This window comes from Pyxicephalus adspersus, chromosome 3 (assembly GCF_032062135.1).
Source record: "Pyxicephalus adspersus chromosome 3, UCB_Pads_2.0, whole genome shotgun sequence".
In the NCBI taxonomy this organism is placed as follows: domain Eukaryota; kingdom Metazoa; phylum Chordata; class Amphibia; order Anura; family Pyxicephalidae; genus Pyxicephalus; species Pyxicephalus adspersus.
The window spans coordinates 9014529-9028762 of NC_092860.1; the positions used below are offsets into that span (position 1 = coordinate 9014529).

Below are 14234 nucleotides of genomic sequence, written 5' to 3' on the forward strand. Positions count from 1 at the left end.
AAAATCTCAGCCAGGACACTATCTGCATGGAGTTTGCAGGTACTTCTCGTGTTTGCCTACTCCGGTTTCCTCCCACATTCCAAAAACATGCAGTTAGGTTAATTGGCTTCCTCCACAAAATTGACCTTAGACTGTATTAATGACATATGACTGAGGTAGGGATATTAGATTGTGAGCTCCTTTGATGGACAGCTAGTGACATGACTATGGACTTTGTACAGTGCTGTGTAATGTGATGTTGCTATATAAATACTGTGTAATATTAGTAATTGCAGACTAAGTCGCTGGTTTTAATTGTGTTGCTACTATGGCTTGGTTACAAATCTCTGAAAGTGTGTGATTTGTGGCTGTAAATTTCAGTGTGGCTGTAGTTGTAGAAAAAAATGTTTGATGAGCCCCTAGGCCTATTTCATATTTGTGGCTGACCTCAACATTCAGGTCAATAGCGCTTCCAACTGCTGCCATTCAACCATGAGAGCAGCAGAAGAACCTCAGCTGCAAATGCAAGGGTAAGGCTACGTACACAGGTCAGATGATTCTCATCCCATGATTGCCTCAGGCCTGATATCATATAAGAATGTTGCTTGTGGCCTTTACTATCTGAGGATCCATAAAGTGTCAATTGAGCAACAAGGCCGTAGAAGTATTTGACGTTTCATTGTTGATTATTCATACTTTATTTTGTTTGATTTTGACACTTCTGCAGTGAAGGAGTTTTAAACAGATGTGTGGCACTCCAAATGCTTTATAAATGTACATTTAATGTACAGCGCTGCCTAATATGTTGGTGCTATATAAATACTGTTTATTATTAATAATAATATTATTAATAAAAACACCTATCAAATCAAAAGCACATACCTAACTGTACAGGACTGTGTTAAATGTGGTCACCCTTAGCAGCAAATAAGAAGCCTTTTTATTGAATACTTCACATTCAAGTTACTTGGAGGGCCTTAAGCACTAGCATTAAGTCCCTAGATGTGCACAAAACCAAGTATGCTGCATGTTTCTGGGATATAAGAAGGAATTGGGGAACTCTACACCCTCACACAAAGCTCCATTCAGTTTTTTTTTCTTTCAGGGAATGAAACCCAAGACCCCAGTGCCACAGAATTACAGCCATGTGGATATAGTTGGTCACATTGCCCCAAAGCCCTAGATGATAAGACTTTATTAAAATGACTTTCAACTTGTAAAGGATTAGTGAGTCCAATAAACGTTTGCAATGTTATCAAGCAGCTTTGTTAAAAGCATTTAAAGCACCATTCAGCTCCAGTTTAGCACAGATTTTAATAGGAGCTCTGTCTGATGATTGTTGCTGGCAGCTTGTTTAAATGACAATCAGCAAGGATGAATATTTAACATCCCCATAGTGGAATAGAAATGTTGTTTAAAGTCATCATTCAATGCAATTGATCACCTGCAATTGGCTCTGTTTTACTGCCAGTGGCCTCTGCTATATGAATGCCAATTACCTGCTACTCCCAATCATGCGTGATAAAAAGACATTTCCCAATGCATTGTAGTATAATATTGATTCCTAATGAATGCCTAATCCATGACAAATGCTGCATAGTGTAGGCTTTGCATTATGTATTGATAAACAGTATTAGTTTGTATGCAGCTCTGAATGTATCCTAGGGTTGTATCAGTTCAATCAGCCAATGATCGGAACGTACACTTGGAGTTTGAAGGTTACCCAATCCTGATCACCTTCTTTAGTTGGCATTGTATCTCTGTTCTTTGTATCATTTGGTCATCTCTGTTTCTTTCCTGCTTTCTGATTCAATTGGGAGATTATTAAATGGATGCAGATGGATGACAGTAGTGAAGTCAGCCACAGCTGGCGGTACATAGAAATGCATTGAGGTTTCTGACTTTCTAATACACAACCTTTGGTGAATGTTAATAAATCACATGACAATGTTGTAAACTATTTTGATGATTATATTTTTCCCTGTTTTTTGTTTTCTGCTCCATTAAGTTCTTTTTCTTTGCAGTGAGGATCAACCAGAGGATTTCCTGGCCTTTTTCGAGAGCAGCTCTATTGGCAGAAAGAAGCTCCATGGTTTGGCTAAAACCCCTCCAGAGAAGAAGACAACCTGGAACATTCTTGTAAGATACCCAGTATTTTGTAATAACACCCAGGGGTAACCCAGCTTGGCTCAATTTGTGTGAAATGACTTAACGATGTTCTGGCAATGAAAATCTCTTTCTAAAATCAATGTATTGATGTAATGTCCTGCAGAAAGTCATCAGAAAAAAAGATATTAATGTAAACTGTACAGTTATTCATGTGTCTCATTTTTTATTTATAGGATGAGCAGCCTCGGGTGTTCCCTTTACCATCAAGTGCTCGCAGCGCCAGTTCAGTGCAGAGCATGGGCATGAAGCGGAGAGATATGCCAGCTTTGGCTCCCAGCTTTCCCGCCAACAACAGGTAATCTTTTGACATATTTTGTAGCAATCCTGGTAAATCATTTTCACCCCTAAAGTGCCAATACACTTGAGACTGTAATGTATGTGATGTTCAGATATGGCCACCTCCATGTCTATCTTATGACACTTGTCAGGGTCTCAGTCACCGCTGCATCTATGTATGTTTAAAGCCATCCTTCCTGACTCACTTATACTTTGCCACCACTTCTTCCTCTGTCGTAGCCGATGCTTCTAGGTGGGGACATAAAGTGGACAAGGAATAAAAGCATAAAAAAACTCCTTTATTTCTGCTACATGCATTGTGGAGAGATTCATCCTTATAATTAACAACAGAGGCACCAATATCACAGTCCCTCCCTCTATTTTATCAGCACAATTTGGGCAGCTTGTCAAGCAACACAGGGACTTATAAACTCTTAAGGCTTGTTCACACTCACTATAATGTGAATTTTCCAGTGCTTAATGGAAGAAAGATCAACAGGAGAGCACTGGGGAGTCCAGTATGACGTTCTCAGGGTTGGCCTGTACATGCACTGTTTTCTGGTCTTCATTGCACAAGGTGACAAGGTCTCTTTAAAATCATGAAATAAACTTCAAATTGTTATTTTGTAATTCACCTTTTCTGATGCTTTAGGAGCAACAAGGGAACTGTGGGGAACACTGTCACCACCATGGTTCATAATAACTACTCCTCTGGTGATCGAGGCCTCAGCACAAAAAGCTCCAATCAGAAGACGTCATCTCTCAAGTAAGATGTCAGCATGTCTGTTTGCCCTGCTTTAACAAAGGGGTAAACCATTGAGAATTTTGTTTTCCTGTCTATTGAGGAACACAGAAAGTTTTGTACTTTCAGATATAAATTAAATGAAGTATCAAATTGCCAGCCAGTGCTAGAAGTAGCGGTCAAGGTGTATGTTTGCAAACACCACTGATCTCCACTGTGGCTTGTGGCCTTTGCTATCTAAGGATCCATAAAGTGGTAATTGAGCAACAAGGCTGTAGAAGTATTTGACATTTTTATTGTTAATTGTTCATACTTTATTTTGTTTGATTTTGACATGTCTGCAATGAAGAAGCTTTAAACTGATGAGTGACACTCCAAAGGCTTCATAGATGTTCTTTTTTTTTTTTTGCTCCTGATAGTAACCAAAGAGCCACCGCCGCTGACGATCCAGGGAGCAGCTACCAGAAATCGCAGAAAAACCTTTCTAGCACCAACAACCTCGGCCGTAACTACACCGGGGGCAGCTCACAGCAGAAGAGGCGTGAGGTCTCCACCGAGGAGGCAGAACGGTTAGTGTCTTCTTCACTTTGGTCTGAGGATTTCTGTATAGATCAACTGTGTAGATGCAAGTGACTGAAACTTTCAGACAAAATAATTAATTTTGGTATAGATATTTAAACAAGTTTTAGATCATGTTCAGATTACCAATCTGCAGGAAATAAAATGTTCAGAAAGGTTTTGATTTGTGGGATTATCTACCAATACAGTATTCTCTCTAGAATTTTTATTTAAGCTGGGTGGGAAGAAGCTGTAGGCAGGTAGTGACCCCTGTAATGTGACCCAACTTTTAAGTAACCACCCCAGAACAGCTGGGTGGTTACCGAAATGTGCCGTGGTGTTGCACTCAGCTAAAACACTGCAATTGTTCCAGGCAGAAGATTTACCATCTCACATAATGTAGTCCATTCCAACAGTGTTCTATACCTGGTATAGATCCTATATATTCCTTTTATAGGAAAATTAAATGGTCCTAAATTCTAAATCTAGTAACTATGCCTCACAAAGTAAGCCAAACACTCCTTCTCTGAGTCAAATCCTCTTACATTTGTGTCTTGCTTCCCTTCCCCATACTACAGATCATAGTTGAAGGGTTTCGGCAGTGGAATCAGTGTTGTCAATCTAGAAAGCAGTGGCCAGGTGTAGATTGACAAGCTACAGACTTGTGATTTAGCAGTTTTAGTACAAGTCATTGAAAACTACTCTGAATTCAGGAGCAGAACAGCATTGTTGCCACAGGAAAGGGTGCACGTCAACTGCAACATTAACAGGTATTTGTGGAACAAATGGAAAGTGCAATTCCAGATGTGCTTATAATTAAGAGCTGAAGCACCTATTTGGTTGAAATAATGGGAGGCCATATTTCTACTTTACTAGAAATGATGGCTTTGGTTCAAAAGATAGCTGTTATTTTTCCTTAATAGGTATGTGTATGTAGACCAGCACTTAATTTACCTTCCAAACCTGAGATCACCAAAACTATGCTCCTGTTCATACCTTTTTGTGAAATATACTGACTGACGTCACAGCAGAATAGGGTGGGATCCCCCTATATAATTTTTTTCCTGATTTAGACTTGGCAAGGAGGTAACATGTCTATGTGAATCCAAAGTTAAAAAACATATTTTTCTGTAAATGGTTGAGTCCCTTACTTTTCTCTGGAACAATTTACTTTAAAAAAGGGGGGCTTAAGAGAAAATGGCTGCTGCAGAGATCTGGACTTCTATTGACAAACAAAGTGAGTCTCACACAGTGTCAGCTCTGTAGCTAGAATAAGAGAATTGGAACTAATAAAAATTGTGTCTGAGCAGTGCTGCATGACTTTGGTCTGTGTGCACATAACAACTATTACAAGGTATGGGAGTTAGGTCACACAAGGGGACTTTGGGCATAATACAAAGACAATGGAAAAATGGGACATACTAAGGGGGTAGGCATTGGAATGTTGGAATAAAGTATGGGGATAGGTTGCAATAGAAAGCTGGCACTATAATAGGGGTTACCTCTATGACACAAACATCTTGGAGCAATTATTTATTCCATCTTGTTAGACCTCCATGGTGACATTGAGTCCAGGGGATGTGTCCTTGACAGCCTGGCCTTACTGGATGTTGTTTAATGAGATAGACTTTGTTAAACCCTGGTGTGAAACTTCTCTTAGCAGACGTAGCAGAGATTCACCAGTGAGAAAGTTTGCATTTCAGCAAAAAGCTGCTTTTTTTTCTTTCAGCAAATTTAAGCCTGATTTTCTCTTTTCCTGCCAATGCTCTGGGTTGTAAATGAACCCCAATGTCCTAACTTACAGCACAGGACAGTTGGTCCTCCATTGTACATTATGACATCAGATTGTCTAAGACAAGCACATTTCAGGTGTTCTAGCAGAAGAGCCTTCAGGAGTGATAAGTAAGGTAGATAAAAGTGATTTTAATGGTCAACAACAAGAGGTTTAAAATACATTCTGACATGTTGCTTGGTATTATCAATACATCTGGGATCTCCTACCCCACCCCTACCCCCTGAAAATCTGATCATTGAATAACAACTGTGTTTCTTTACAAATGATAAAGAAGCTTTTTACAATTTTATTTTTTCTTAGGTTTATTCTAAAAGTCAACAATGCAGCTGTTACTATTCAACGATGGTACAGACGCCAGCGCCAGAATAAACAAGCAGGAGAGGTGGCATTAAGACAAATGTTGGCTTCCAAAAAGGAGGTAAATGTTGAGAATTATCATGTATGATTGCAAGTAAAGCACAGCTGCTACCTCTTCCAATCAAAGGGAGCATTGCTTATACTTTTTAGGGAAGCAAAGGTGGTAAACAAAATACTGATCTGACAGCAACTGAAACTAGAAATATCAGTTAAACTTTTCCCAACCCAATGCAGTTTTGTTTCCTCTTGCTATCAGTTTTTTGATCGGCTGCAGTGGTATTTGCCCAGATATATTATAGCTTCAGGTAATGTAGAATATCTAGCTGCAGGGATGTGAATTGACAGGATGAGTTTTCCTATTCCTACACACATAGAGAGGAGGTGCAACACTAAGCTTGTCCATAAATAAACCTGCTGTCCATAGTTCTCTATATTGAAAACTGATGAATGTTAAAATTCTTAAATAATTGTTTTCTTTCTCTTTCCTGATTCCAAACTGAACTTGAACTCAAAAATCAAAGGCTAGATACACACATGAAATAATTGTCATTGGAAAGGATCTTTCGCAATCCTTTCTAACAACAAAAGACTGAACGATGCATGAGCGAGCACTGTACAAACAGCGCCGTTTTGCTCCATGGAGGAGGGAGAACGACGGAGCAGCACCCGGCTGCACTCTCTCCTCTTCACTTTCATTACGTTTGTTCCTCGTTCGTCGTTGTGGATCCACCCGGACGAATCCATGAACAATGAGCTCTGTAAACACGCCAGATTCTCGTTCCATATCAGCCCTGAGGTGATTATCTGATAAGAATCATCTGAGGTGTGTACTTAGCCTAAGATTTTCTGTTTATTGGAAACAAAATCAAAAAATCCAGAATATTCATTGTGCCTAAGCAGTTCCCCAAAAATGTTAAGTTTTATTCCTCCAGAGATATCAGTGAGCTTATTTGTTCCTGGGCACTCTCTTTTAGGAGGAAGATTTGGTGATGTTATTATTGTACTACTTCTCCTTTTTGGGGAGAAAGCTGTACCTGACCATGTGTAGTGGGAGAATCTTCCTGCTTTGTTCATTCTGTGGATCTGACTTCCTCTGCTGAAAATACCTCCACCAGTCTTTAGAGGGGCAGCTGTGACAAGGGGAGGCTAAAGCGGGTCACTGCCAAGGTGGCCTCTTGTACACAGGGACAGTACAAAACATGGCTTGGCAAGTCCATAATGGTGAAAATATCAGTTACATGGAGACAGCAGAAAATACTGTCCTTTGCCCTTAACATATTGATAAGATTTTATTTTACATATATATATATATATATATATATATATATATTTACATATTTGGAACATTTTTAAACTGTAATTTCTCTGTAAAAAGTCCAGCTGTTCATTCTTCTCAATTCTATTCAAAATCTCGCTTTCAGGAGCGTCAACAACATGCAGATGAGAACAGTTTTTTAAACTCCCAGCAAACAAAGGAGGAGGAAAGACGCCGTGCCAGAGAGGAAAAGGCAAGACAGGCTCGTCGTGCAGCAATCCAGGTAAGGGTTGTGGTCTGCTTGGTTACCGGGTCACTAATATTTACCAGATAAGCTCCAATAAAGCCAACTTGAACTTTATCCCACCTTTGACAGCTTATACTCACCTTTCCTTATCTTCCTTGAACTTCTGGGAAGTGGGAAAGTTTGTGACATGCTCCTCTTCCAATGCATAACACAGCCCCTTTGTGACTTGCTAGGTATTGCAATGGTGCAGTTTAAACCCCAGAGGGGTGGGCAGGGAGACAAGACTGAGAAAATGCTTCCCCTTCTCTGCAGCACTACAACATCTAAGCTCTTCATTCAATAACACACTATTGAATGATTTATTATTTAAGTGGTGCAAGTACTTACATTTGTAAGTTTTTAAAGCAGAGCTTAAACAGAGGCAGGCACAGCACAATGAGTCACATAGCTGTTCTGACAGGGGCATGCTAAGAGCAATACGGGGGACAAGGAATAAAATATGCTTTTGGTCTCTTTTTACTGTTCAGAGGATGGAAGTGGGGAGAAGACCTCTAAGTGAACATGAAACTGTAGAGAAAAAGAAACCTAGGTCTCCTCCCATGGCAGACAAAACTGAGCTGTATGGCAGAGTCTTGTTAAATCTCAGGCCCTTCAGCAGGCAATTCAGCCTTCATATATACATTTTCCATATGTATTTATGATTATTCTAACTTTACTACGCAATGAAAGTAAAAGGAAATATTGACATTGTCCCTTTAAACTGCTTACCGACAACAGGAGCTGCAGCTAAAGCGAGCGCAGAAAGCCCTGGAGGCTCGCAAAGTGGCAGAAGAGGAGCTGGAGCGGCTGGTACAGAGCGGGAAGGTGGGCAAGAAGAAGAGCAGCTGCAATACAGTGATGTCTCCAACGGGGAGGGCCAACAAGTCCAAAAATAACGCTGGTAAGAAATATAACATGATGTAGACTAAAGTATGTCTTAATGGTTTAATAGGAAAAAATTAGCTGATCCCTGCTGGTGGGGTGCTGTAGATAGCTCCATGATAACATAATTGCACTCTGCCTCAGTACTCCTCCCAAAAACCTTGGTTGGCTTTTTGGAGGAGATTTTTATGCAAATATCAAAATCCTCTAAAGTAGATCTACTTCTGGAGACTTTCAAAGATGCCTTTACTAAACCAATTCCTAAAAATGCTATTTGCTTGATTGTATTTTTAGTAGTTTGACACTCACCTGAAACAAGCAGGTTTGTGACATTAACTTGTACTGCAATTAGCCTAATACATGAGCTGCATGCTCATTCTGGGTCTGTGATTTAGAAAGTATTAAAGACAGAGGATCAGGACACCAATCAGTTGTATTTTTTATAACCAGGTCGACAATGGTAATTTATGGCTGCTCCATTGCTCAGTTCAGGTCGCTTTAATGGGTGGATGCCAGTCTGGAGAAGTGAGTGTTCCTTGGCAGAATACATTTGCATGCAAGTTTTCCTTGATAACACCCACATGTGATGCTAAGCATCAGAGATTATTATAAATTGATCCAGTGAATGAAAGGGGCAGGACAGGCACGGTAAAGTGGGAGAGGAAAAGAGCTGGATGATGAGATGTTGATGATGGACTTACTTCAGCCAGAGGTGAACTTTTTCTTGATTGCTGCAGCTTCCAATGCACATTTTGAGACGCTCACAGTGTTCAGTGAAATCAGAGTAAGCCATTCCAATTCAGGAAAGGAGCTGGTACAACTGTGGAAGCCTGAAGCAGATTTAATCCCAAAAGACATAGGTGGAAGGACACACTGTGGTAAAGCGGTGTGATATGCACAAATTTAGTTTTCCTTAAGGTAAAACATCTATGACTTGGCTGGGAATGATAATATATTGTGAGTCTTAGTAAGTTGTTAACAAAATTGCTATTTTTGCAGGTTCCAGAGTGCAGGATGTATTGGAGTGTGACAGTTCTGGAACTCCCCTTTTCAAACCAGCACCGGACAGCAGGAACGTTGAGCAGGGCAATTCGGTATGAACCTAAAGCTATATACAGTTGTGCTCATCAGTGTACAAACCCCATGAGAACTTATAGGATGTAGATATAATGAATAGTCATTTTTTTTTTTTTAGTTACAAGGCTATGTAAAGAGTTGAGAGGTTGGGTGAAGGAGCTGGGCCAGCACTCCCAGAGAAGGAGAGGAAGTTTATAGGGCTCCTATCCCTAAAACAGCAGAGATCCAGCTCCATGCTTCAAGATAGGCATGGTGTGCTCTACTTCATAGGCCCTCTTGGCTCCTCTCTAAATATAGGGGTCTTTTGTCTGTTTTCACTGACAGTAATTGATTGTATACAAGAGAATGTTTTGTTAACATCGTATTTACTGCTCTATAAAAAGAAGATACGTTCATGATTGTGTCCATAAAGTTCACTTTTTTATCTTATCACCCCACTTGAAAATGATTCAGTATTTTGAGGCTTCTCCAGGTTCCATTTACTAAATTCCAAACGGGCTGTTGTGCGGTACTGGTGTTGCAAAAATGGCTGCAATTCTACAAATTGATAATGATCCTTGATAAGGCTTTTCACACCCAGAAATAAAAATTCCATTGTACCCCCACTGCCTTTCCTCAATTCACTTGTAGATACATTTAAATTGCAGTAATTGCAACTTTTGCTTATTAAAAGCAGCAGAACCTCTGAATTGTTTTGCACACATACTACATGTACTCTGTTTATTGTGAGATAATAAATTTATTAGTACGTTAGACTTTGCTTTTCCACTTAATTTGATTGTTGAGTGATGGGAGTAGCTCCAGAACAGTATAGAGACCTTTATTGTAATGCAGCTATGATTATCTGACCTTCCATTGCTGGCACTTTGGAGCCACATGCTGCATTGACATCTTGGTAGTGCAAGGTGACAGTCCAGGCTGCTTCCTGTTGGTCTGAGTGTATCACAGGGAAATCTTGATTCCAGCAGATATGGAGATGACCAGTAGAATCTTGTTGTACATTGGATCCCTGGAATGTGTACAGAACGCTATCCCATGAGATCCAAAACAATTTAAGGATTTTCACCTTTGAGAACCCGAAATAAACTAAAAATGGCAGGTCTGGGTGAACTTGAAGATCTTTTTATGACTTTTAACACCTTTTAATTTTGTCTCCTTTAGGGTTTCACACCTGCAGACCAGAATCTAGGGGATGTGGATGTTGCAGCCTCTGCCCAGTCTAAGACCACTCTCACTGACTTGCTGGACACTTTAAAACAACTGGAGGAGCCTGAACCATTGCTTGACATCAAAACAGACAGCAAAGACAAGTTTAGCTGGATTGATGGGGTAAGAAAAGGTGCAGGTCACTGAAAGATTTTTCTAAACTTATTTATAATTTGACCTCCTAGTTGAAGACCTGTAAATTGGACAAAAAAGTGTGATATGTGATGGGCAAATGCATTGTGTTTCAGGTCCATTTTGCTTTCATTTGAGATGCTTCAGCGTTTAGTGGCAGCTGTATGGGTAGAACCTCTGATGTGTTTATAACATAGTCCTTCACCTAGTTGTGTATTTCTAAAAGCAAATGTGTGCTTCCCCCATCCCATCCTACATCTGTACAGAAAGAGGTCTTGAGCTTTTTGTGTCCCCCTGTGTGTTACTTTGTGTCCTGTAATATCTACTGGCTTTTCTCTTTCAGGATGGGGACACTACTCTGACCGCTGACAATTTGGAACGACTCAGTCAGATGATGCGCGGTGGGCAGGCAGAGCAGAAAGAGGTCCAGAACGGGACTCTCCTGTCTGAGGCTAAGTTACAGAATATCATCAGTTTTCTGGATGACATGGAAAAAGCTGAGCAGGAGAGACCTCGATCCTCTGCTTCTAACACACACAGAGGGGTAACTAGCATGCACATAGCTATAGGACAGACTTTTTTTTCTAAATCTTTGGGTAGCAGCTTGAAGGTTTAGTGCCCCTGTCTGTTTTTTGATAATGTAGAATTTCCAGTCCATTTTAGGACCATCAACAATCCCCCTTTATCAAAACTTTAGGTAAAGGATGGGCTTCTCAGCAGGATGCTCCTCTAACTTTCCCTTGTGTTTTCAGGAGAGGAAGTAAGTACATCTTTTCAATGGGATGATCGGCAAAATACTTCCAACAGTTAATATACTAGGGGCATTATAGGAACAAATTGAGTTCCTGTCGTGTCACAATGACGGGAAGCTAGACACCGACAGCATGTGTTCAATAAAGGAAATAATTCAAATACACTATGGCCGCTCTTTAACCTTGATGTCTTCTCTACCCTGATCAGCCCTTGCTATCTGAGGAGGAATTGACTCAACTCGAGCAGGCCTCAGCTGTAGCTACAGAGGTGACAAGCTCCATGCTGAAGATGCGTCTGGAGCTGGAGGAAAAGAAGAAAGCTCTGGGTCTCCTGCAGACAGCCCTGGTGAGTTTTCCTGCACACTGAATTGCCACCACCATCTTTTATTTCATAAAGCAGCCTTGTCTGGCTTTTTTCATCTAGGGGCCAAACTGCATATTTAACAACGCAAAAAGCCTAAAAACCCGAAACATATGGCAATAAATGTAGTGTACAGTATTATAAGGCACATCACGGAAGCCTAGCAAAATGGCGTGCTGGGTCCGATTTCTGGTCCACTAGTCATTTGTTAAACAAACCCGCTATAAAGCATAAAGTAGGACTCATGTTTAAAATGTAGAGGTTTCATTTTTTTAAAACTATGGAATTGGGAATGGAATGGGTGTTGAACCACTTAAACCTCATGCCAACGCTATGAGAACAGTTGATACATTTAATGATGCCAAAAAAACCCTGCCTCTGTGGCATTGTGCTTTTTAGAGCAAAACTCATACAAGAGGACAGGGAAAGCCAAGACAGCACCCTATTTCTAACTTGATGCTCTAAGTCTTGGTTTTCATTATCAAGAAGAAAATGTCTTTTTGTAACACTGGAGTTCTGGCTTTTTTTTTTCTTCATTTTTCCTGGAAGTTACACAGTCCACCATTTGCTGTCCACCCTCTGTTGACATGTACAGGGAATCGTAGCATGGGGTGGAGATTTCATATCTATTGTTTTTGGGTGTTTATCGCAGTCTACTGCAGCTGGGAAGATTTACTCCTTCTATTTGCCCCAGGGATGGTAAACAGGTGACAGCAGGTAATCCTTCTAAGGGGATATCTGTTCTGGTGACAAATAAGGGGAGATTTTCCTCTTCCTGAGGAGAATAAATTAAGGGATAGGTTCCCAATGGGACACAGATGGAGATACAAGATTAAAGAAACACATAATTGGAGGAATGTAAACTGAATGTTCCATCTAAAAAGCATCTTGGTACATTTATGTGTAAGGCATATGCATTCCAAGATTATTGATGGTCTCTGTCTGACCCACTTTCATTACAGGCCCAGCAGCGTGAGCTGACGGTACGTCATGTAAAGCAGACGGAGAAGGAGTTGGGGTACCAAATGAAACAGCAGAGTGAGCAGTACGAGGCCACCATCCAGAGACACCTGACATTCATAGACCAGGTAATGGCAACGACAAAACCACATTTTGTTGTACCTAGGGTTCCTTTAACACAATCTAACTTATCGACCCCAAGGTGCCTTTATGACCAAAGCTGTGGCTCTCTGAAACATTACTTTTCAATATTGATGCTGGATCTTTACCCCCTATGGGGCAATTTTTAAAGCTGCGAAAGGGCCATAGTGCAGCCATTGTGCTTTATAAAGGTGCTTAGTACTAGTGCTGGATTTGGAAAGGAAGCTGCACCTAAATACTTGCAGTACAAGGATCTCTCTGCTTTAGCTTTTTTGTATGCAAAGCCCTGCTTTTCTTCCAGCATGGCCACATGCATACAAACAGTGCAGATCATGGTAGGCAAGGCATTGCAAGACAGTATTGCCAAGGAAAAAGCTCAGCTGCAAGATGACCACAGGGAATTCTAGCAACTTGTTCTTTGTCCTCTGGTTGCCTTTACTGGACACAGCTTCCATAGAGGAGACATCAAAGACTTAAGAAATGCAGCAACCATCTAGCCAACTATTTTTGGAAGGTGATAATTCCTTAGATTTCTGGCTCACCTGCTGCCTTAGTTCGTCACTAATCTGGAACAAATGTTCAGGACTGAAAAGCAATTAATTCATCTTGAATGTCAGAAAACAAATATTAGTGTCCGGTCCATACAGTTGCTGTTTTTAAATTGTTCTGCCTTCAAATACAAGTCAGTATGTGATACTTAGACTGTGGTGTCTGCTATAAGATACATTTTCAGTCTTTCCTTATACTCACAAGATACATTTAACCCCAGCTCATCGATGACAAGAAGGCTCTGAGTGAGCGCTGTGTATCTCTTGTGAATGAACTGAAGCAGGTGGATCAGAAATACGCCAGTAAGATCCGGGAGATGCAGGAGCACCATGACACGGTAAGGGATTAGGCTTAAAGTAGATTTGTGTTAAAACTTTAGTGTTTTGGTTGGACATCACTAAGTTAAAAAGCTTGAGAGCTTCTTATCCCAAGTGGTTTTGATTGGCATCTCCAAGTTGAATAGCCTGAAGGTTTCTCACCTTAAGTAGCAAGGTTCTCCAACAATAGTTTGTGTCTCTGCCCTCCCACAAGGCCATAGCAGAGGTGTCCCGCTCACAGCTGCAGATATTCTTGGGAATTCCTGAGGGAGGGTGACAATATTATTTGGTCTTGTAAGGAATAGCCATATCATTTTTTTATGTCTAAAGAGTAAGTGTAAGATTTAATAAGTGGATTTATACACAACTCAAGCAGTCAAGAAAGTGAAACACTGTGGCCGATTTATGATTTATAATAAAGTGTCAAAATTCACTTAAAT

The 14234-nt window shown here is 40.5% G+C and overlaps 1 protein-coding gene across 3 annotated transcripts in view; it reads left to right on the plus strand.

Moving 5' to 3' along the window:
• The window catches only part of CEP131 (centrosomal protein 131), a 36358-nt gene that overhangs the window by 2537 nt on the left and 19587 nt on the right, over window positions 1-14234 (plus strand). For 2 of the 3 annotated variants that reach the window (XM_072403498.1, XM_072403499.1), the window contains exons 3-15: window positions 2004-2118; window positions 2322-2443; window positions 3077-3190; window positions 3586-3735; window positions 5820-5937; window positions 7298-7414; window positions 8156-8318; window positions 9299-9393; window positions 10538-10705; window positions 11058-11258; window positions 11675-11812; window positions 12790-12915; window positions 13698-13814. In XM_072403498.1, the coding sequence (XP_072259599.1) occupies window positions 2004-2118; window positions 2322-2443; window positions 3077-3190; window positions 3586-3735; window positions 5820-5937; window positions 7298-7414; window positions 8156-8318; window positions 9299-9393; window positions 10538-10705; window positions 11058-11258; window positions 11675-11812; window positions 12790-12915; window positions 13698-13814 (1744 nt within the window). The remainder of the gene's footprint in view (window positions 1-2003; window positions 2119-2321; window positions 2444-3076; window positions 3191-3585; window positions 3736-5819; window positions 5938-7297; window positions 7415-8155; window positions 8319-9298; window positions 9394-10537; window positions 10706-11057; window positions 11259-11674; window positions 11813-12789; window positions 12916-13697; window positions 13815-14234) is intronic. The other variant, XM_072403500.1, reaches the window with a different exon arrangement.